The following is a 23,923-nucleotide window of genomic DNA, read 5'->3' as shown; positions in this document are numbered from 1 at the left end:
GGGAACAAATCTATTCAGAACACTCATTGTTTTACACTTAGAACAAGCTAAGGGCACAGACTTAGTTGCTAATTAACCCCGTGACCACAGAGTAAGTTTTGCAAAAATAGAATAGTAATTCCCCTAGATAGGAACAAGCCTATGCATAACACTTATATTTTACGCTTAGAACAGGCTAAGGGCACAGACTTGGTTACTCAGTAGCCCCGTGTTAACAGAGCAAGTTCTGCACAGATAGAATAGTAATTCACTTGAAAAGGAACAAAGCTATTCAGAATACTTATAGTTTTATACTTAGAACACGCTAAGGGCACAGACTTAGTTACTAATCAACTCCGTGATAACAGAGTAGGTTTGCAAAAATAGAAAAACCAATTCACCTAGATAGGAACACAACTAATTATAACTCTTATTGTTTTACACTTAGAACACGCTAAGGGCACAGACTTAGTTACTAATCAACTCCGCAATGACAGAGTAAGTTTCGTAAAGATAACTAAAACTCAAAATATGAATGGAAGATGATTTCTTCCCCGTTTTTATCAAAGTGCATCCCCCCTCCAAATCCCCTGGAGAGCCACAGTGTGTGACCGTGAGTCCCTACGTAGCCATAGGTCCCAGCTCTGAATCATAAAAGCATGCATAGTTACATGTGTGTTTCACAGCTGCAGAGTCCAAGGACCAAAATCCATCCCTCATCTCTGCGGCTGAGCATCACAGGGAGAGGAGCTTTTGAGCGAAAGTCCCACCGGAAGACATAGGAGGATCCTCAGCTTTGGGTTGCAGGGGTGGCAGGGCGCTGGAAACGCACAGCAGGTCCGGTCATGGCCGCCCGTCCCCGCCCACTCCAGAAAGTACCAAGGAGACAGTTCAGGATACGGGGGAAGAGAGCACCACCCCCGGACACTACATAGTCCCTCTGCCTCTCCGCATGAGTCATGACAGTACTCTCCCTCCAGCGAGCCCGGGAAGGGGGGAAGGAGGGGAGGGGGGGGAAGCATTCTCCGCTCTTCAGAGTCTCATTCGGTGGGGAAGGATTACAGCCCCAGGAGAGCATGAAAACCCCGGTGGCCAATGTGTGGGCAGAGCTATATGTGACTCAAAGTGAAGGGGGGATGCAGGGCGGAAGACGGGATTAGCGAGCCCCCGGGAGGGACTCCAGCCAGCGGGTAGCCTCTTCAGGGGAGGTAAAGAATTTAGATGACTCACCATCCACCACCTTCAGCTTGGCCGGGAAAAGCATATTATATTTCAGTCCCTTCACTCTCAGCTGGGCTTTTACATGGTCGAAAGTGCGCCTTTGCCTCTGCGTTTCCATAGAATAGTCCGGAAACAACATAATTTTAACATTTTCGTATCGCAGCTCCTCCAGTTTGCGTGCCTCACGGAGCACCAGATCCCGGTCCCTGAAGTTCAGTAGCCTGAAGATAAAGGTCCGAGGGGGAGCTCCAGGTGGACCCCTCACAGATGGCATCCTATGCGCCCTCTCCACTGCAAAATAAGGAGAGAAAGGGGCCTGTGGCAGCAAATCTCGCAGGAGCTTCTCGGTGTATGCAGCCGGGTCACGGCCTTCAGCTCCCTCAGGAAGGCCCACCACACGGAGGTTGTTCCTCCGATTTCTGTTCTCCTGGTCCTCCGCACGTGTCTCCACAGTTTTCATTTTAAGTTGTAAAGTGCGGAGGGAGGCACCATGCTCCCGGAGTGTGTCCTCCGTGTCCCCGATCCTTCTCTCGGTCTCAGAGAGCCTGTCACGGATCTTGTCCATGTCTCTCCTCACCAGGCCCACCTCCATCTGTATCTGTTCGATTTTGGCCGTTAGAGTTGTTTGGCAGCCCGTGATGGCCTGCATTAGGGCACTAAACTGCTCCGTCCCCAGGGCGGACGGATCCGCCTGATCTGTTTGAGACGCCATGTTGCTCCTGACGAGAGCACGTGCCGCCCGGGACAGCGGCGGGGAGTTAAGGGTGGAATTCCGCTTGCGAGTCGACCCCGAATTGCCTCTTCTCATACCCAGGGTCAGCCTGTGCCGCACAGTTAGGGTGTAAAGCGAGATTCCTATATGGAGAACGGATATTTCAGCCTCTCAGATGCGGAGCTCCTGACAAACACGTCCTCTCAGGTCTCCATCTTAGCCACGCCCCAGAAAAGCTTTTTCTTGACGCCTATTGAGAAACACCAGTTCCACCCCATGGTTTGTTTTGTAAGAAGGCAATATGTAGGGCCGAAACAACAAATCGATTCATCGATTATGAAATCGATGACTATTTTCATAAATCGATTAATCGGCCAGTAACATAATGGGGTTAAAAAAAAACTAAAATCAGCCCTTTAGAGTACAAAAAGAGCAAATAACTACTGTAAATTTTATTTTCACTGTTGCACAGTAAAAAAATGAACCCATTACAGTAGCGATTATTTGCTCTTTTTTGTTACTATAAAGGGCTTTTTTTTTTTTTTTTTTTTTTTTTTTTAAACCCATTATGTTACTAAACATCTTGGGCCTGGTTTACACCTGTGTGTTTTTTGGTACTTTTTGCAGAAATGCCCTACAGTTTATTTAACGTTCACATCCGTGCTTTTTTCAGCTGCTGCGTATTTGGAAAGGGTCAGGGACTTTTTTTTAATACAAAACGGTGCTTTTTTTGGTTCAATATACTTTAATGGAGAAGCTGCAGAAAAGCATGTAATGCGTTTTTGCAGCAACTTGTGTTTTTTTTTTTATCTGTCCAAACAACAAATTGGCCAAAAAAAAGGCATTAAAAAAAAATGCAGGAACGCAAATTGCAGCAAAATCGCGTGCGCAAAAAATCAAAACACAGCAAAAATCACTGCAGAAACAGATCAAAAGCAAACTACATAGGTGTGTAGTACCGAACCTTATGCTGATCAATTTTCAGACGAGAATATTCATACGAACAATCTTTGTACATTTGCTAAATGAATGTGGTTTTGAAATTTTCACTTGCATTTAATATTCTGTTTTAAAACGAATGTCATTTCTGAGCGAAAACCACATGCACTGTCTGAAAATTCCTTTGACCAAGAAGTTTTCTATTATTTCTAAATTTTCCCGTCACTGTGGTTGAAAACGAATGTCGATTTGACCCCAGTAACTATTAGAAAGTCGAACGAAGGTTCTTAAAATGAAATGTTTTTTTTGAAGAAAGACATTGTTTTTGTATAGCCAGCATATAATATATTACAGTTCTGTTTGAAAATCTGCAAAATAGTCTAACTTTTTTTTTTTTCTTTTAAATAAAAAATATTGATCTCTGAGTCTGATATTTACTAGATTCAACTTCTAATAGTATATATTGTATATCTCTTCTGTCCGTTATTCTCAGAGTGGATTAAAGATTTTACTCCCTAACCATATGGTCGGTTATTTATATTTACCACTGCATATAGATACTTAAGAATAAATTGCCTTTTTCTTAACTTAACATATTAACAAAATTATACATCACACTTTTTTAAAGGTTATTAACCGAAACAATAAATCGGCCAACGAATCAATTATGAAAATAATTGTAAGTTGCAGCCCTAGCAATATGTCTTCCTCTTGAAGGCCGCAGTAAAACTCTAAGTACAAAAATCATATTTTATATGAGTACAGGAAATACCTGTTGTTCTGTCCAGAAACGGTCACTTCCTATGAGCTTAACAGAAAGCACAAACCTCCTTATTCTTTTTTTTGTAAGCTACTAATACCATTAACATTCATGTAGTGGAGATGAATGAAGAACTTGTTTTGAATTCCAGCCTAGCTGGCAACCATGGCTTCCTCCATACACACAGTGGGAGAGAGAGTGTAGCCATCCAGGGGCAACGTTACCAAGTAAAAATGAGTCTGACAAAATACTAATGCAACCACCTCATCCAAGGATTGGTAGATTGCAATATAAAATTTTTGTTGGTTTTAGATGAGCTTTAAATCCCCCAATATAGTTAGTTTTCCTACCGTCTGACTAAAACTGGCACTAAGTACTTGTAGGGAGAAAGAATTTTAAATCAAGTTTTATTTCAAGACTTTTGTGACTCAGCTGGTAATGTCATCAGACTGAGAAGAATATTTTAGCAGTTTCAAAAAATACACGGATTACAATCCTAGAACTACCAGGTTCTTGGAGCCCAAAACAGCGCTGTACAACACATTCAATTTCAAAATCTTTGAGCCTTGGTTCCCTATTGCGATGCGGGAACCAGCGTGATTCAGTGCCGGTTCCCGCATCTTATCTCCCTCGCAGGCAGTTCACACTGCCCTCTGCGAACCGCTGCGGATGTCAGTAGAAAGTTAATTACACCCTCAGATCGAATCGCAGTGCGAACTGTGAATTCGGAGAGGAATCGGATCGCATGGATGGAAACACCCATGCAATCCAATTCCAGTGTGGGGGGGAAAAAAGGTTCCTACACCTTTTTTCGTTCTAATCAAATGTGAGTTCAGCCACACAATTGTGTGGCTGAATTTGCACTGCACAGAAATCGCGTGTGCTCTGCAATGCAGTGCGAATCACCTGCAATGTCTGTTCGCAATAGTGTAATTCCACAAATAAGGGCAGATTGGTAAGAGTGGCTTAACCACTTCTGGCTCACAACCATATACGTTGGTACTTTGAAGAGGAATGTCGTTATGGCAGCAGCTTGCTGCCATAACCCTGGTATCCTCTTCAGTGAGTGGTCCGGTTTCAGATAAAAGTGGTCTCTGCGGCGGATTCGCAGCGAGATTACTTTTTTATCAGGGGCGGGAGAGGGGCTTCAGTTGTCTCCGCCACTTACCGAAGCCATCGGTAGCATTCCATGCTTGGCTGTCTGCCAACTGAGGGGAAGATGGCCCCTGCTTGGCTCCATAGCATGGGAGGGCGGTAGCGACATAAAACATCACTTCCGCCCATTGCTCTTAAAGGAGAATTTTTTATTTATTTTCCAAGTGACTTTTTTTTTTTTTTTTTTTTTTTGCATTTTAGTGTAAATATGAGATCTGAGGTCTTTTTGACCCCAGATCTCATATTTGAGAGGTCCTGTCATGCTTTTTTTCTATTACAAGGGATGTTTACATCCCTTGTAATAGGAATAAAAGGGACCCACATTTTTTTTTTTTAAAGGACAGTAAAAATAAAAAGCAAAATAAATAAGATAAAAAAAAATTTAAAGTGCCCCCTCCTGCCAAGCTCGCACGCAGAAGCAAACGCATCCGTATATGAAACCACACGTGTGCGGTATCGTTGGTGAGAGCAATAATTCTAGCCTTAGACCTCCTTTGTAACTCAAAACTGGTATAAATAAAATATTATATATATATATATATATATATATATATATATATATATATATATATATATATATATATATATATATATATATATATATATATATATATATATATATATAAATTTTTTTTTTTTTTTTTTCCAAGTAATTTTCTAGCAATAAATATTTTTTTAACTTGTAAACAACAAATCTCAGAGGCTTGGTCCTTAAGTGGTTTTTGTAAGGTGGTACAGATTATGCATGTTTTAAAAAATGTTAAATATTGCTAATGTATCACTTGGTACAAATTTTAAGATCAAAGAATACATGAAGCAAAATAATTTTTGGTCTTTCTTTCCAGTGGGCCCTTTAAGGATTGAGTTTTCGATATCCGTTAATCTAGATGAAGTGAAAAAAACCAACCCAAATGTAAAGGAAGGAGGTCGATACAAGCCAAAGGACTGCAAGGCAGTGCAGAAAGTAGCCCTCATTATTCCATTCAGAAATCGTGATGAACATCTGAAGTATTGGTTATATTACCTGCACCCTATTTTACAAAGACAACAACTTGACTACGGCGTTTATGTGATAAATCAGGTAAGCGGTGTGTTGTTTTTTCCTACTGGAGGATGGCCTATAAATATGACCAAGCATTATTTTTCTGCCGTGAACCACATGTTTAAAGATATATGTGCATAAAAATATCTTCTTTTTTTTGTGCCGGAAGAAAAAAAAAATTCTTCTCAATTCATGTATTAACACTGTAAACTGAATTCTGATTGTTCTGAAACTTATGTGAAAAATGTTAAGTACACTTTATGGCTTTTCTCACAGCTCAGGTAATATATCTGTTGCTGAATTTCAAACCATACAGGATTCTAGCATTACTCTTTTTTAATAAAGTATAAGAATGTGTTGCTATTTATATTAACACTGTAAATGTTCTTACTCTTTTTGCGTTTGTACCATAGATGTTCATTACACCATAGCAAGCAGTGTATAAAATACTGCCATTGCTATTGTATGCTTGCATTGTACATCCCTTTTTAGAACTTGAATTATTTGAAACTGGAAGTGTTAATTATAGATTTAAATAACTCTCACTAATTTTTTAAACTTTTTTTTTTTTTCTTTCCACAAAGGGGACCAAGTGCAATGTAGCACTTGGGCTTGTATGGATCAGTGGTCCTGTTGGAGATTAAAATACCCTCTTGCTGGCTATAGCTCCACACCATTCTAGAGCTTAAAATATGGGTGTTCCTATGTCACTCACAAATCATTCTCCTTTCTGGCAGTGTGGCTAGACAGGATGGGGGAACTGTACAACCGTGCTCCTTGGCAATGGCAGAACCAATTCCAGCAGGACCAAATGCAACATGTACTTGGCTTCCCAGTGGGTTTTATAAGAATTTAAAAAAAGAGGTTAAGACTTCTTCTTTAGTTCTGCATCATATGTGTTTACACATCTCATTTTTAGTATGACGTTAGCCAGCCTAAATTGGCGCTATTGATCTAAAGCATGTAGATCGTGCTAAGAAAAAAGCAGATACTTTGCAATGTGTAGGCTCCTGACACTATTGGCAAGCATTAATAATTAGGACTGTAGGCATGTGAAAATGTACAGTTATATGAAGTAGCAAGTCAGAGGTTTAGTGAGCACCCCAGTGAAATGTTGCTTTGCTCCCATCCTTTTTAAATTGTGACTTTTTAGTTTATCAACATTTTTGTATATTTTCTGATATAAAATTTACAAGGGTTGTCTCCTTCACCCGGTTTACTGCCATAAAATTGACATATACAACATCCTTTTCTCATTTCTGTGTGAAATTAATTTTTGGCTTTAGATAAAGGCCTGCATGTGACCTTTTATAAAAATAAATCGTTTGGCATGATTGAGATAGAGATTTCTGAAATTCTTGTATGATGGTGATAAAGAGCAGTTAAAATGGGAAGCCCTGGACCAAACCATTTCAGACTGTTACCTTTTGCTGCTTACCACTGTAGTAGAGGTTTTAATACAGTTGTTTCCCTGTAGCCTCACTGGCTCTGCACAGCCTTTTATTCAAAACATATTCTGAATTATCAGCAAGATAATGTTGATGACTTCCAGTGTACTACTTATGAGGGCTTATTTTCCTTTTGTATTTCATTAATTATCTAGGGATTATTCCCCCATTCCTGTGTTGCTTTTAGAATGATTATGGTAGTTCAGATTAGGACTTTTGGAACTGCAAATGGTATGGCCACCTGTATTTACGCGTAAAACCTATGGATAGGTTTCTTTATCGTCGATTGAGGGACACAAGTCTTTCAACTTCAGGTTTAATTGCTGCCTACAGGGGGATTGGACACTGGCAAACAAAATTGTAGGCCAGCCCATGAAAATCGCTTCTACTGTCAGCACACCTTTTTTTGCTAGTGTTTTAGGATAGATATCTTCAGGTCTGCTGATCTACCTGTTTTTGCTAGCAACTTTTTTTTCTTTGATCTTTTTTCTTCTCCTGTAAAGGCTGCTGGAGTTTTGTATCTGATTGCAGCTATCTGGCTTAGTTGTCCTTTGTTTTTGGAGTACAATGTTTAGACCCCACTGGCCTTGACATTGCAGAGATAGCCTTGTAGTGACTTTCAGTCACTGAGTTCTGAGTGTGGTATTTCGTAGACTATATTCTGGTAAATGCTAGCTGTGAAGCACTTTCCAGGTCCAGCGTTGTTGGGATTACCTCAGCACTTGCCCTGTCTCTGAAGACCCACTTAGCGAGTCTCGGTAAGGCCCAGCATCAGAAGCCATCCAATTTACATAGGTCAGCTTTTAATTCGCCATTTTTGTCATTGAAGGGAATAACACTGCGAGACTGAGTACTGAGATCCACTGTGTGGAATATAACACATATATCAACCTCTTTCCTGCCATACAGCATTGAGGAAGCCTACTGGTGCACCTCCTTGCAAAAGCCACTTTGAACTTTGGTCATCCAACCCTCACCTGCTAGGAGCTGTCACTTTCTATTAATGGCTTAGAATCATGATTAACTCTGTCCCATCATTGTCTGGGTCCTCTGCCCTCTTGGTTGGGGTTTTTTACCAAGGTCATGCAAGACCTTATCCAAATCGCCCAGTTTTTAGCAGACTGTTTGCAGAGACCATAAGCTTGCTTCTGTGCCCTCTTCTGCAGGTTGTGCTTGTTTCCATAGCAATGTTTGAGCCACAGAGAATTGTCTGTATGATTCTAAGTCACTTCAGGCCTTAACTGATCAGTTTTTATACCGGAGAAGTGGCAGTCTACTGCTGTTAGGCCTTATTGATATAGTGCACACGACTGTGAACCTAGAGTAGCCTGTTTCTTCTACCAGTTCTTCTCCAGCCAACTTTGTCAAGCCAAGTCTGGTCAAATCTCTTTAACCACTTCACTTCAATACCAGGCACTTACACCCCCTTCCCGTTCAGGCCAATTTTCAGCTTTCAGCGCTGTTGCACTTTGACAATTGCACGGTCATGCTACACTGTGCCCAAACACTTTTTTTTTTTTTTTTTTTTTTTTTTTTAGCATTTTATTCCCACAAATAGAGCTTTCTTCTGGTGCTATTTGATCACTGCTGGGTTTTTTATTTTTTGCGCAACAAATTTTAAAAAAAGACCGAAAATTTTGAAAAAAATTTTCCTTTGTTATAAATTTTTGTTAATACGTTTTCTCCTTCACTGACGGTCACTGATGGGGCGACACTGGGTGGCAGTGCTGGGTATCACTGATACATCTGGCAGGCATTAGTGGGCACTGTGTGATATCCCTGGTGGCCATGGGGGGCATACCTGGTCATCCATGTGTGGTGGGCATCCCTGGTGGCATCCCTGGTGGTCCAATGTGGGGGGGCTGCGCTGATAAACAATCGTCGCAGCTCCCCCCCCCCCCCTCAGGAGAGCCGCCGATCGGCTCTCCTCTACTCGCGTCTGTCAGACGCGAGTGAGGAAAAGCCGATAAGCGCCTCTTCCTGTTTACACTGTGATCAGCCTTGATTGGACACGGCTCATCACATGGTAAAGAGCCTTAGTCAGAGGCTCTTTACCAAGATCGATGTAGTGGTGTGTCAGACTGACCCCGCACCACCAATCGGGCGCACGCCAGCAGTTATCCTGCTGGACGTCATATGACGCCCAGTCAGGATAGCTGAACCACCAACCCGGCCGTCATTTTGCTATAGGCCAGGTGGGATGTGGTTAAAGAGGTCTACTCACTACTGTGGTTGGTCCCTTGCTTATTGAACGCATTGAGCAGGTGGCTGTAGTGGTAAACTTCTATTGTGACAGTTTGCTAGAAATGTCTCATCTCATTTCCTGCATGTGTCTCATGTCTGTACATCCGGAACATATCTGCGCATCCGGAAAGTATTCACAGCTCTTCACTTTTTCCAAATTTTGTTACAGCCTTATTCCAAAATGGATTAAATGCATTATTTTCCTCAAAATTCTACAAACCATACCCCATAATGACAACGTGAAAGAAGTTTGTTTGAAATCCTTTTGCAAATTTATTTAAAAAAAATTAAGAAATCACGTGTACATAAGTATTCACAGCCTTTGTCATGCTCAAAATCGAGTTTGGGTGCATCCTGTTTCCACTAATCATCCTTGAGATGTTTCTACAACTTAATGGAGTCCACCTGTGGTAAATTCAGTTGATTGGACGTGATTTGGAAAGGCACACACCTGTCTATAAAAGGTCTCACAGTTAACAGTGCATGTCAGAGCACAAACCAAGCCATGAAGTCCAAGGAATCGCCTGTAGACCTCTGACAGGATTGTATCGAGGCACAGATCTGGGGAAGGTAAAATAAATTTCTGCAGCATTGAAGGTCTCAATGAGCACAGTGGCCTTCCATTGTAAATGGAAGAAGTTTGTAACCACCAGGACTCTTCCTAGAGTGGGCCGCCCGGCCAAAACTGAGCAGTCAGGGCAGAAGGGCCTTAGTCGGGGAGGGGACCAAGAACCATGTGGTCGCTCTGACAGTGCTCCAGTGTTTCTCTGTGGAGAGAGAAGAACCTTCCAGAAGAACAACCATCTCTGCAGCACTCCACCAATCAGGCCTGTATGGTAGAGTGTGCCAGATGGAAGCCACTCTTTAGTAAAAGGCACATGACAGCCCACCTGGAGTTTGCCAAAAGGCACCTAAAGGAGAATCAGACCATCAGAAACAACATTCTCTGGTCTGATGAAACAGATTGAACTTCCCTTTTTTTTTTTTTTGCCTGACTAGCAAGTGTCATGTCTGGAGGAAACCAGGCACCACTCATCTTTCCAATACCATCCCTACAGTGAAGCATGGTGGTGGCAGCATCATGCTGTGGGGATGTTTTTCAGCGGCATGGACTGGGAGACTAGTCAGGATCGAAGGAAAGATTATTGTAGCAATGCACAGAGACATCCCTAATGAAAACCTGTTCTAGAGCACTCTGGATCTAAGACTGGGGCGAAGGTTCATCTTCCAACAGGACAATGAACCTAAGCACACAGCCAAGATAACAAAGGAGTGGCTAAGAGACAACTCTGTGAATGTCCTTGAGTGGCGTAGCCAGAGCCCAGACTTGAACCCGATTTAACATCTCTGGAGAGATCTGAAAATGGCTGTGCACCGACGCTCCCCATCCAACCTGATAGAGCTTGAGAGGTCCTGCAAAGAAGAATGGGAGAAACTGCACAAAAATAGGTGTGCCAAGCTTGTAGTGTCATACTTAAAGTGGAGTTCCACCTGCATTTTTCACTTCTCACCATGCAGCACTAATGTGCATCCTTTAAAATGAATTGGCAATTTTTTTTTATTTTTTTTTTGTTCACTTACCTGATTTATGCCTGTATTTAATTTCACCTCCTCCTTTACAGGCTGCGGCTCCGAACGTCATTTCTGGCTTTGCATTGGCTCCTGGGAGATCTTGGTCAGCTTGACATGACACTGCTCCACTAACATTTAACATTGGCATCTATGGGAAATCTGAAGCAGTGCCATGTCAAGCTGACCAAGGTTTTCCATAGAAGCCAATGTTACTGGAGCTGTGCCATGTCAAGCTGACCAAGATTGCACCATACTGCACATGCACGAGATCAGCAGATGCATGCTGGGTAGCCAGCATGCAGGGAATCTAGGAAGGACACTGCGGCTTCAGATGCCCACGCTGTGCAGAAAACATCATAGCGGTGGCAAACATTTATCAAAGAGGAAATCAAGGTCTTGCAGCTCTGTGGGATCAGTACACCTTGATCTATGCTTCTCGGGATCGAGATGGAGGGCAGCCCAGTAATCCTCATTGTTCCAGGCTGCTCAAGCAAAATTGGTATGCTGACCTGGTAAGAATCCTGGCAGATGCTCCATTGGCTCTGCCTGATTATCAGGATCCTCTGTTGCAAGAACCGATTTGCGATCTTGCTTTACAGTCGCTGGCTTTAAAAGCTTCATTTTTGAAGCCCAGGTTCTGAGAAACAGGCATCTGAGTTTAACTCCCAAGCTAAGAATTTTACAAGGTTTACCATTGGACAGGGCAGGCATACTTTTACTTGGAGTGAGCCTCAGTGCTTCCACCTCAAAAGTTTCTCTATGGGATTAATCCTCTTCTTCCTGCAGATAGGTCTGGATGAGAGCATGGCGGTTGGCAATATCAAGGGCAGATTTCTGCCATTTCTATTCTGTTTCAGAGCCCCTTGCTCATCGACTGACATTTTTTGTATAGAGGGTCTCTAATAAAGCACCCCCCAATAATTTTTTCAGTACTCCGTACAATCTACATCTGGTAATCTCTGCACTTCAGAAACCACACAGTAGTTGTCCTTATAGCCGTCACCTCTGCAAGGTGAATGTCTGATCTGGTGGCTATATGGTGCAAAGAACGGTTTCTGATTTTGCTCCGGGACAGAACATTGTTTCTCTGTTCCTCTGTCTGGCTTCAATTCCCCAAAAGGAAAATTTTCTCCACTGTCTGGATGTGGTTTGGAGTCCATCTCTAAGCCACTGTTTCCTTCTGGAAGACTGATTCCTTGTCAACCCTAATGAAGCAAGCTTTTTGAGTCTTTGAGAAAGAACCTTGGGGTGCCTACATTTATGGGTAAGGTTGAATGGCACAGATTTTTTTTTTATTGATATTAAGGTATTGTATCTGTTACTTGAAAGTGCTCTTTATTTGCACTGGTTTATATGTGTTGCAGATGTATTGATGTACTCCTTTATAACATTCAACTTAAATCTAGTTTTATATTCTACTGCTGGTTGATGGTGCTGTCTTCAATTTTTATATACGGTATTTTTTTTTGTCTTATAGTGGTGATAAACATTGGAGTTATACACAGAAATATAAAGGCCACATCATGGCTAATGTTGGACTAGAATAAAAAATATTTACACTGCATCCAATTTAGCTGTTTCCTTTTACAGTGCCTTGAAAAAGTATTCATACCAATTTAAATTTTCCATGTTTTTTCATGTTACAACCAAAAATGTAAATGTATTTTATTGGGATTTTATGTGATAGACCAAACCAAGACAGTTTTACATAATTGTGAAGTGGAAGAATGGTTTTCAAAATTGTTTACAAATGTGATGGCATTTGTATTCAGCCCCCTTTAATTTGATACCTCTAACTAAAAGTGGAAAAGTAATCTAGTGGAACCAATTGCCTTCAGAAGTCATCTAATTAGTCCAGCTGTGTGTAATTTAATCTCAGTATAAATACAGCTGTTTTTGTTAGAGAACCTTAGTGAACAAACTGCATCATGAAGGCCAAGGAACACACGATCGGTCAGGGATAAAGTTTAATGAAGTTTTTAAAGCGGGGTTGGGTTCTAAAAAAAAATATCCCAAGCTTTGAACATCTCAAGGAGCACTGTTCAAGCCATCATCCAAAAATGGAAAGTGTATGGCGCAACCGCAAACCTACCAAGACACAGCCGTCCACCTAAACTGACAGGCCAGGCAAAGAGAGCATTCATCAGAGAAGCAGCCAAGAGGCCCATGGTAACTCTGGAGGAGCTGTAGAGATCCACAGCTCAGGTGGGAGAATCTGTCAGCAGGACAACTATTAGGCTAGGTTCACACTGCTGCGAATTTTATTGCGAATTTGAGCCGCTGCGATCGCTCAAATTCGCAAGTCATTTTAATAACATTGTTTTCCATGAGTGCTGTTCACATCAATGCGTTGCGAATTTAACCTGCGTAAAAAAAAGGGTCCTGTCCGAGTTTGATCCGTGTGCAATGCAAATTCAGCTCCATAGATTGCAAAATTTGCAGTAGAATCGCAAGAACACAGAAAGAATTCGCAATGCAAATTTGCAACGCAATCGGATCAAAATCGCGCTAAATTCACACTGCAGCAGTGTGAACCTAGCCTTAGTTGTGCACTCCACAAATCTGGCCTTTATTGAAGAGTGGCAAGAAAAAAGCGTTTGTTAAAAAGAAAGCCATAAGTCCTCTTTGCAGTTTGCAAGAAGCTATGTGGGGGACTCCGCAAACATGTGAAAGAAGGTGCTCTGGTCAGAAGAGACCAAAATGTAACTTTTTGGCCTAAAAGCAAAACGCTATGTGTGGTGGCACATCACCCTAAACACACCAGCCCCACTATGAAACGTGGTGGCAGCATCATGTTGTGGGGATGCTTTTCTTCAGCAGGGACAGAAGAAGCTGGTCAGAGTTGATGGGAATATGGATGGAGCCAAATACAGGGCAATCTTAAAAAAAAAAAAAAACCTGTTGGAGTCTGCAGAAGGCTTGAGACTGGGGCAGAGGTTCACCTTCCAGCAGGACAACGATGTGTTACACTGGCCCAGTCAAAGTCCAGACCTAAATCCGATTGAGAATCTGTGGCAAGACTTGAAAATTGCTGTTTAGACACTCTCCATCCAATCTGACAGAGCTTGAGCTATTTTGCAAAGAAGAATGGGCAAAAATGTCACTCTCTAGATGTGCAAAGCTGGTAGAGACATCCCCAAAAAGACTTGCAATTGCAGCTAAAGGTGGTTCTACAAAGTATTGACTCAGGGGGGCTCAATACAAATGAACACCACACTTTTCACATATTTATTTGTAAAAAGTTGAAAACCATTTCACTTTCCTTCTACTTCATAATTATGTGCCACTTTGTTGATCTATCACATTTAATTCTAATAAAACCCATTTGTTTTTGGTTGCAACATAACAAAATGTTGAAAATTTCAAGGGGTATGAATACCCCTTTTCAAGGCACTGTATGTGCATAAACTGGCTAAAAAAATGTATAGGCACAAGCTGTCATTCTTTAGGCACATTGGTTGCCTGTTTGTTGAGATTAGTTTGGTACTTTCCTAATTATCGCAGGCTGTGATTGGCCTTTTGACTTCACAAAAAGTAAAGGGGTAATTGGAAAATCGAGCCTTTCCATTATAGTCTATAAACCTCTGTCTCTGAATTTATTGTCCCTAGTATATGGTCATGTATCTTCATATGCTGCTTTAGAGCACATTCAGACCATTGCAGTGCACTTGCACGTATTATGCTATGTTGCATTAAGGCAGCCAGTTCATTTGATTGGGCTGCTTAACAACCAAAAGGTCTGGCAGTGCACACCAACATATGCATTGCAACACTCAGCCACCAGTAAAGTGCATTAGGGTGCCATGCAGCACAGCCCCCAATGAATGTAGCGTTTAACATGCATGTTACTACAACGCAAAAAACTGAGCAGGACCTGAAGCTAGCACGGGATGACTGACACAATATTTATACATGCCTTTTTGCTGTTTTTAGCGCAAACTAAAATATGACTTGTGTAGTCTGCATTCTGAAGTATGTTTGGCATTGTAAATTGCTTTGTTTTTCCTATAAATCATGTCAGATGAAGGTTTTTACATATTGTGGTGGTTTTACTTGAAAACGACAGAGTGAATTCTGTACGCTAAAAGACTGAGCGGGGTTCACATGCTTTTTCACATCATGGACTAAACTCTTACGTGTAACTTTTTGTGGAAACTCTGTCCCTGACCCCTTTGTAACATTTTGAGACTGCAGCATGTAAAATCGGTCATCTGACATCATTCTGCTTTCTTATGTTTCCTCATCTTTATTTTTCCTATCTTTCTCTTCTGCTTCCCACTTGATTTTTCCAATGTGTAGAAACGCAAATAATGAAGAAACACCAGATGAACCTCGAGCTGATGGTTTTTCTCTACTGTATACCTGAAAATATAAACTTCAGATTGTAGTGCACATGAATGCACACTTTTAACAGATTTTTAATGTTGCTGCTGCTTGATATACATTCCTTGTTAAACAGGTATGGATCTATTGTTTTTGTATTTGAAATTTTGTTCACCATAGATAAAATGTGTTCTACCGCTAGTCCGGCTAGTTTATTGATGTGAATAGCCATTTGTCTTAACAACATAGTGTCCCTAAAAATATATATTTTATTTAAAATTTGCTTTCTGTGGCCTAGAACAGTAGGAATAATTTGAATATTCTCATGGGGCTATGATAAATGTTTCATGCAGTAATCACTCTGTAAGGTTTACTCTAAAGATTTCTATGTTTTGTTTATTATATTGCTATGAAACCTTTTTTTTTTTTTTGCACTTTTTAGTTGAGTAGCTGCCATAAACATATTTGCGGACGTAATTCACAAAAGATGTTGAAATGCAATACTTTGTATGTTCCAATGCAGTACCTGTAGCTTTTATTGTTCCCAGTGTTAACCTGTAATGTAGGCTTAAATGAACACCGACACAAAAGGTACATTTTATGGTGCACTTGCTGTAGGCTGGGAAAGCTCACAAGTGCCTTTCAACTCCAAAGGGAATTGTTTCCTAGAAACATGTTCCGTAATTAGGGTTGTTTGAATCTCTCTTGGGATATACAATGGCAATTACTTTAGCTGTTCTGTATTTGTGTCCTTTTTTTTTTTTTTTCTTTGTCGTTATGGTCTGGAGAAACAAAATCTAAGTTAAAGACCCGAAATTGGGTGCATTGGTTAGGTTTTGTATAAAACTTGTTTCAGAACTTGTGTAAATAATGCCTTACTGGCCTGAACTATATAAAGGGAACCACTTTTAATTGGAATTATGTAGGAATTTCTATATTATTAAATTCCTATCCTTGTGTAGACATAGGCCAGCCATAGTTGGATAGAAATTCAGCCAGTTCAGCCAGTTCAGCAGGGATTTTTCGCATTTCGATCCATCTATGGGCAGGCTGGTTGTACAGAAGTTGATCTCTCGATCGACCTTTTGTACAACCAGTCTGTTGGAAACTTTCTCTGTCTAGCGATGTCCACGAGTGCCTCAGCTATCCGAGATTCTCCCTCCGTTGGCGGCCGCTGCTTTTGATCAAAGTTAGCTAGCCAATTGGGGGAGAGTGGGGGTGGGGCGGGGCCGGGGCGGAGATCCGTGTTTGAATGGACATAGGGAGCTGTGACTCGGCTCGTGTGCCCCCATAACAAGCTGCTTGCCGTGGGTGCACTGAACAAGAGGGGAGGTGCCAGGATCACAGAAGAGAGACCGAAGGAGGAGGATCCGGGCTGCTCTGTGCAAATCCACTCTACGGAGCAGGTAAGTACAACATGTTGTTTTTATAGGGGAAAAAAAACAAGACTTTACAATCACTTTAAACTCTGGAACCCTTCCTGGGACTCTTGCATCTAATCTGGGTCTGTGAGTATTCCTTGGGGAATTTGGGTAGTCCTTTTATTCCTTTAAAGGTATACAGCCCCTTTGCTTGTTAACCTAATATTTGGTGCAAAACAAAGGGGCAATTGCATCTTTTAGGCTGTATTTACACTGTTCTGTGTGCATGCAATGTGTATGGTAACCTACACGTGTAAGTGTAAATGGGCCCAAAAAGTTTCTCTTTGTTCTTCACACTAAACTGCAGCACATTTATGTAAACCCACCACATAGGAAAGAATGGAATTTCTACTTTACATTCGTGCAGCAATTGCAAGCATTTTGCTGCACCACAACAGTGTGAATAGGCCTCATAGTTACATAGTAGGTGAGGTTGAAAAGACACAAGTCCATCAAGTCCAACCTATGTGTGATTATGTGTCAGTATTACATTGTATATCCCTGTATGTTGCAGTCATTCAGGCGCTTATCTAACAGTTTCTTGAAGCTATCGATGCTCCCCGCTGAGACCACCGCCTGTGGAAGGGAATTCCACATCCTTGCCGCTCTTACAGTAAGCACCAGGTTCAAGGTTCTGCTTGATATTCGAAAAGTTGTTTTAAATTTCAGGTGGAACTGCCTGCATCAACAGTTTTTTTTTCTGCGGCCACCACTTTCTTTTGGTGGGAGCCCTTTCCTCTTCCTGCCTTACGGCACATGTTTTGTGTTCTGTTTTACAAGGATTCTTGACTCCGTGCAACGGAGTCTTTCAAAGGCTTAACTCCCACCACGGCTTCATTGTTGGACACGGAGTCCCCCTTCCTTAAGCTGGGGATAGATGGAACAAATCTTGGCTAGTTCAGCAGGGACTGCCCCAGATTTGATCCATCTATGGGCAGGCTGATTGTACCAAATTCGATCCATCATCGATGAACTTGGTTACAATCTGCATGTCAGATTTTTAGAATGTGATTACTGCCTGCCGGGGAGAACACAATAGCTATGTGTTGATGGGGAAATTGAGTGAATTTCTTTCCTGCAGCCATGGTTTTACATAATCTATGCATTTCCTTTTTTAGAGACTGAAACCACACCGCTAACCACAAATACCATAGCTGCTGATTTTTAAAATTGGGACACTTGCTTGTCCAGGGATCCCGCAATGGCTGCACCCCAGCCGATTTTTCCGATCAGCTCTCTGGTGCTGCTGTCGTCATTTGTGGTAAGGGAAACCGGCAGTGAAGCCTTTCAGCTTCATAGCTGGTTTCCTACTGCGCATGCGTGAAGCACGCTGTGCTTTCTAACTGGCCTGGAGCAGAGTAAGGAAGGTTGGGACCAAATGTGGCATCGGATGGGCGGATGAAGAAAACAAGTGAAGCCTCCACTTTTGGGTGTAACTCCGCTTTAATGACAAATTGCAAGCATTTTTGATTCTCTTTTCCTTGGCAGGATCTACTGTTCAACCCTTGCTCACCTTCTCACTACTTACCCTGATTTTGGCTGACTGGTGAAAGTTGTTTAGCAAGGATCTGGTGGCTGCTGGCTTTGAAATTTATTGATTGCATCTACCAGTTTGTCACATTCACCCTTCTGTGTGATGCAACGTGGCTGCTAGTAGAGTTCTGTCTTGAATAACCCCTTCTTCTGTCCACATCTGCAGGGCTGCTAAAATAACACTAAACTCTAGTTTTAAAAAAAATATATGCTGTTCTATTATGAACCCCTAACTCGGAGTACCTTCTTTTGCTCTGTCTGCATTGGAGAATGGCAGACTTAGACTTGTTGGCATCGAATTTTTTTACCTAGACATTTAATGGGCTGATTCCAGGGAATGTAGGATCAGATAATGGACACTGTATATACCCTGATAGTACCTGAAGATTAGTATACCATAATGGATTAATTTTCTTTGCTGGAACTTTTGCACCTACTTTTGTAGGTTCTCATAACTGTGTGCCTTTTACCAGATTTGTTATGTTAAAGACCAATTTTCCATTCAGATTCTCAGCCACTGGTGTGGAGACCTGGCTGTTGAAACCCAGGTTCTGTGAGAGGACCTTTTGGATTCCCTACTCCTCACCATGTTGACCGTTTATAAATTTTCTATGCACAAGATGATTATCGAGCCTAGAATACTTTTTACATTGCTCTGATTTTCTCTAGGGGGTTTTCCAGCATGCTGTGTCTAATCTTCCTCTAGTTTAGAGTAGAACTACATTTGGCCTTAACACTATCTAGGTCAAGGGTCTGCACCTTGTTCTTTTTCAATGTCCTCATCATAATCATTCACTAATTCCTAGTTCTTTTCAGGGGCATAAATGTTTACTCCCTTGTTAGACTGCCACCCCAACCAATGGATTAAAAATAATGTTTTTGTCAGTGTTTCAAAGACCTTTCAAACCTATTCGAGACAAATTATTAGCGTGTCCCATAAGGCAGCTTTTCTTGGGCCATTTCTTTGCCAGAAGGGTTTCTAAGTTATTCTGCATAATACCATGTTACCAAGGTAATTTCTCCTTATGGCCTGGATATCGTGAGGCTCGGTTCACACTAGGACGACTTGTCAGGCGACCTAGGTCGCCTGACAAGTAGCGTCCTGTTCAGTACAATGGAACCGTTCTAATCGGAGCGACGCAAGTCGCTCCGACTTAGAAAAAGGTTCCTGTACAACTTTGGGGGCGACTTGCATAGACTTCTATACAGAAGTCGTTTTGCAAGTCGCCCGGGCAGTCGTGTGCAGGTCGCCTCGGTGAGGCGACCTGCAAGTCGTGCCGCCTCTGGTGTGAACCGAGGCTAAAGGTCATCTGTATTTACCTTTCTGCTGTTGCTTCTTTTGGGCAGATTGTGTTTTTGTTTTTTTCTTAAATAGATCTTGAGTTGGTTTGACAGTGTTGCTGTGCCTGCCCTCAGTTTGGATTATCAAGCTGTCCCTCACTGGATGTGCTCATTCAGACTAGGGCAGGGGTCTCCAAACTCTCTAAACAAAAGGCCGGATTACTTTCCTTCATACTTTAAGGGGGCTGGACTGTGGCCAGCGGGAATAGAAATGTTTTTTTTCATTCATCAGTGGGAGTAAACTGTGTCCCATCTTTGGTATTAGGAGGAGGAATAGTGCCCCATTGTTAGTCTATCAATCATCTGTTGATGTGCTGGAAAAACAAGTCTGACATGCAGGTTCCACCTCGCAACTTATAGGATTTAAAGCAGGGATCTCAAACTGGCGGCCCTCCAGCTGTTGCAAAACTACAAGTCCCATAATGCCTTTGCCTGTGGGAGCCATGCTTGTAACTGTCAGCCTTGCAATGCCTCATGGGACTTGTAGTTTCCCAACAGCTGGAGGGCCGCCAGTTTGAGACCCCTGATTTAAAGGATCTGCTACTGCTTGGTGCCAGATACAACTGCATATCTTCAGAAGTCTAGTGGCATCCATGCTGATACCACTTAGGACTGTTTTGGTGGTAAAAGGGGGACCTACACAATATTAGATGGCTCATCATAATGGTATGGCTGATCAGTGTATATTAGATAGAATATAAAGATCTATAAAACCTATGTTTACTTGTTCTAATCTTGAATCAGTAATATATTATAAAAGGTTTTCATTAAGTTTTTACCAGTTCTATGTTTAAGTGACATTTGGCTTTAAAATGTTTACACCTTTTTGTAAGTGTTAAAAATCTGGCCAATCAAAACTGATTGTACAGTATGTGCCCAGTATTCCTATCCTTCAAAGGAAATGTCTCATAGGAGCTAGATCTGTGCTTTACAAAACAATGAAGAATTTTTTTTTTTAAATGTACGTTGCTGAGTGAGGGCTCCTTTCGACTTGTATTTGCTGGGCATTAAAAATGTGCAGTTTTACATTTGAAACACACCCCCCCCCCCCCCCCCCAAACTGCAAATGCTCATTCACACTTGCTCAAAATACTGCCGCTTATCAAATGCACCTATATCGTTAATGCTCGTTAATATGTGCGGTTGAGAAGCATTTAATGAGCATTAAAAAAGCTTCCCCAAGCACCCTATGCACATTGGCGGAGCGGTTGACATGTGTTTTTGGCGTGTTTAAAACCGAACCACAAATGCCTATTAACTGTAATGTACTACCACGCCGGCATGGTTGTGGCTTGTTTCCAACTCCTTTCAAACTCGACGTGAGGCTTCAATTTTTAGGCGACGCTAACGCTTCTTGTTTTGATAATGCAAACAGCAGTACAAACACCCCTTAAGCGTCTGCTTTCAACGCCAGTGTGAACTAGGCCTTAATCCCATTACCCCATATGAAATGGAGATGAACAATGGCAGAAATGTTTGGCGTTCAGCCTGGGTGGAAACCTTTTGCTTCCTCCATAGATACAGTGAAGGAGTAAGTGTAGCCACCCATGGACTGGCGTGCTATTTGCAGGACTTCCAGGTAAAAATAAAGTGGGAAAGGCCTGAAAGGAAAAACATGATTAAAGCCAAAACAAGTACACATGGGGAAGGGGGTGACATTGGCCATAGTCATGTTTTTATTGCCATCTCTGTTTTTTAGTAGCGCACCGTAGGGGCAAATTTTTTTGTATTGCAGTTTTTTGCCTTCTCTGACAACCGCACCCCATTTTTTTAACCCCCTCATGCCCCCTTCCTGGTGAGTCTTAATGCTGGGAGGCAGAAAGGACCTCCCAAACACGTGATTGCTGTGGTTGACCACATGATCAGGAACCTGTCCCGCAGAGTCCTGATCATAAACAGAGACCAGTAGCTGTCTGTGATAGCTTAGTCACTGAGATTGGCACCCTGTGGGCGGGGCCAAGTTATACATTTGGCTTTTATGGATGCCAAATGAATGACTCATCAGCGCGCCTGTAAGGTAACACCCCCCCGGGTAGGGGGTTATCTAATGCAGGGAGGAGCCGCCGAGTGACCCCAGAAGAGGATCTTCAGGGCCACTCTGTGCAAAACAAGCTGCACAGTGGAGGTAAGTATGACATGTTTAAAAAAAAAAAAAGAGAGAGAGAAACAAAGTTTTATTGTCACTTTAAGGCCCACTCTTCCTGCTGCTGCACATGTGCGTCTTTACCTAGTCGACAAGAGGTTAATACAGGCCTCACAGGGACACCGAGGGAAAATCTTTCCAGACAGAATTTTTACCTCTCTGCCCCACTGTCAAAATAACAACGATGGCTGTAGCTGGGCTTTAATTTGGACAAGGAATATGTATCTAACTAGTGGCTTGCTGTTCTAGTTTAATGATCAATAACCTTAAACAATTTTTATCCTACTTAATCTTTAGTTGTGTTACAAACCTCTAATATTTTGATTATTCAAAGTACAAATATTTCAGTGCAAGTAAATGTAACTTGTTTGAATGTGGGAAAACTAGAAATATAAGTAATTATACGAACTATAATTAAAATGGTCCTTCCAAATGGCAATTGTACTTATGTTCTATTTCTTTCCACCCTTCAAGGATGGTGATTCTACATTTAACCGTGCTAAGTTGCTGAACATTGGCTTTGTTGAAGCTTTGAAAGAATATGACTATAACTGCTTTGTCTTCAGTGATGTTGATCTCATTCCAATGGATGATAGAAACATCTACAAGTGCTACAGCCAACCCAGACACCTCTCTGTATCAATGGATAAGTTTGGGTTTGGGTAAGTCTTTAATCGTTTTTATGAGTTAAAGTGCTTTACGATATCGCATTAATATCACATTTTTATTTTATTTTTTTGTTTTGGCTGGGACTAGGGAAGGTTTAAAGAATCCTGTCAGGTTTTTATTTTCCCTGTCTGTGTACTTTTGGGGAAATTTCCCTTCAATTCCCGTCCCAGAGACATGCAAAGAAGTTGGTGGATTAGTGGGAATTTCAATTTTGTGTGTAGTCCTCTCTATTCAAAAGAAGCCAGTCATTTAGAGTGGGGGTCCCACTGTCAGAATACAATAGCACAGTGGGGGAAATCACTGCAGCAACATCTCCTGTGAATTCAGGTATCGGAGGTCTTTTCATTTAACCTGCTGGTTGAATGAGAAAAAACTTGGCGGGGGGACGTGTGCGGATGGCAGAGCGAGGAGACGTGTAAGCCACAGCTCCGGCTCCTGAACGACATCCTACAGACATCCTGAGTCCAATTTGCTTCAGAACGGTCCCAAATTGTTCCCCACAGCTGTGGGAACACTCCAGGCTGGCATCTATGGTGAAATACGGGCCACCCGTGACAGTATCAACGGCGGGACAGGCGACCCGTTACCGCTGGGAAGTCTCCTTCCCTTGGACTCGGACGAAATTTCTCAGATCCACCTGGACTCTAACCTACAGGTGGTGTCCACTTTTAGGCATTTAGGAGTTCTGGTGCAGACACCTCTATCCACTTACATTACCAATAACTTAGACCCGCTATTAAGGCGCTTAAAGGAGCTAACTAAAAAGTGGATGGACCTGCCCTTAGATCTTGTGGGGAGGGCAAATACTCTTAAAATTATCTATTTACCGAAATTGCTATACATCCTGGCTAACTCCCCATGCAAAATACCTGAATATATCTTCAAACGTATAGACACGATCTGTACAACGTTTCTGTGGAATGGCAGATCCCCCAGGGGGAGGCACTTGAGACACTGAGGCTGCCAACACACTTGGCGGGCTTGACATTTCCAAATTTCTTTCTATACTACCTAGCATCTCAACTGGTGCATATTCATGATTGGCTACACCCAGTAGCGGCAAATGCTTGTACCACCACTGAGGGAGCCATTGCGTCTTCCATGGAAACCCTTCACAATACTTATAGGGACAAAGTCCCGCCTTGCCCTGGCATCTCTATGCTGGCTACATCCCTTTAATTGTTCCGATGCATCACCACTAAAATAACACGGCATAACTGGTCGATATCCCCAAATAACCCTCTATGGTTCAACCCCACCTTACAGGAACTTTACTCCTTACCCGATCCTAAACATTGGTACTCCAAAGGGGTTAAATATTTGTGTCACTTATACAATGCACAAGGCTTTAAATCTTTCTATCAGCTCGGACTTGACTATGCTATCAGAGCACAGTTTGGCTCCTTAAACGACCCTACTAA

General features: G+C 42.0%; 1 protein-coding gene across 1 annotated transcript in view; it reads left to right on the top strand.

The window, feature by feature from the left end:
* Positions 1-23,923, top strand: part of B4GALT1 (beta-1,4-galactosyltransferase 1) — a 130,844-nt gene that overhangs the window by 72,009 nt on the left and 34,912 nt on the right. The window contains exons 2-3 of the mRNA XM_073598754.1: positions 5,612-5,847; positions 22,308-22,495. Of these exons, the coding sequence (XP_073454855.1) occupies positions 5,612-5,847; positions 22,308-22,495 (424 nt within the window). The remainder of the gene's footprint in view (positions 1-5,611; positions 5,848-22,307; positions 22,496-23,923) is intronic.

This window comes from Aquarana catesbeiana, linkage group LG01 (assembly GCF_042186555.1).
Source record: "Aquarana catesbeiana isolate 2022-GZ linkage group LG01, ASM4218655v1, whole genome shotgun sequence".
Lineage (NCBI taxonomy): Eukaryota > Metazoa > Chordata > Amphibia > Anura > Ranidae > Aquarana > Aquarana catesbeiana.
This window is presented reverse-complemented; position numbering and strand designations above follow the sequence as displayed.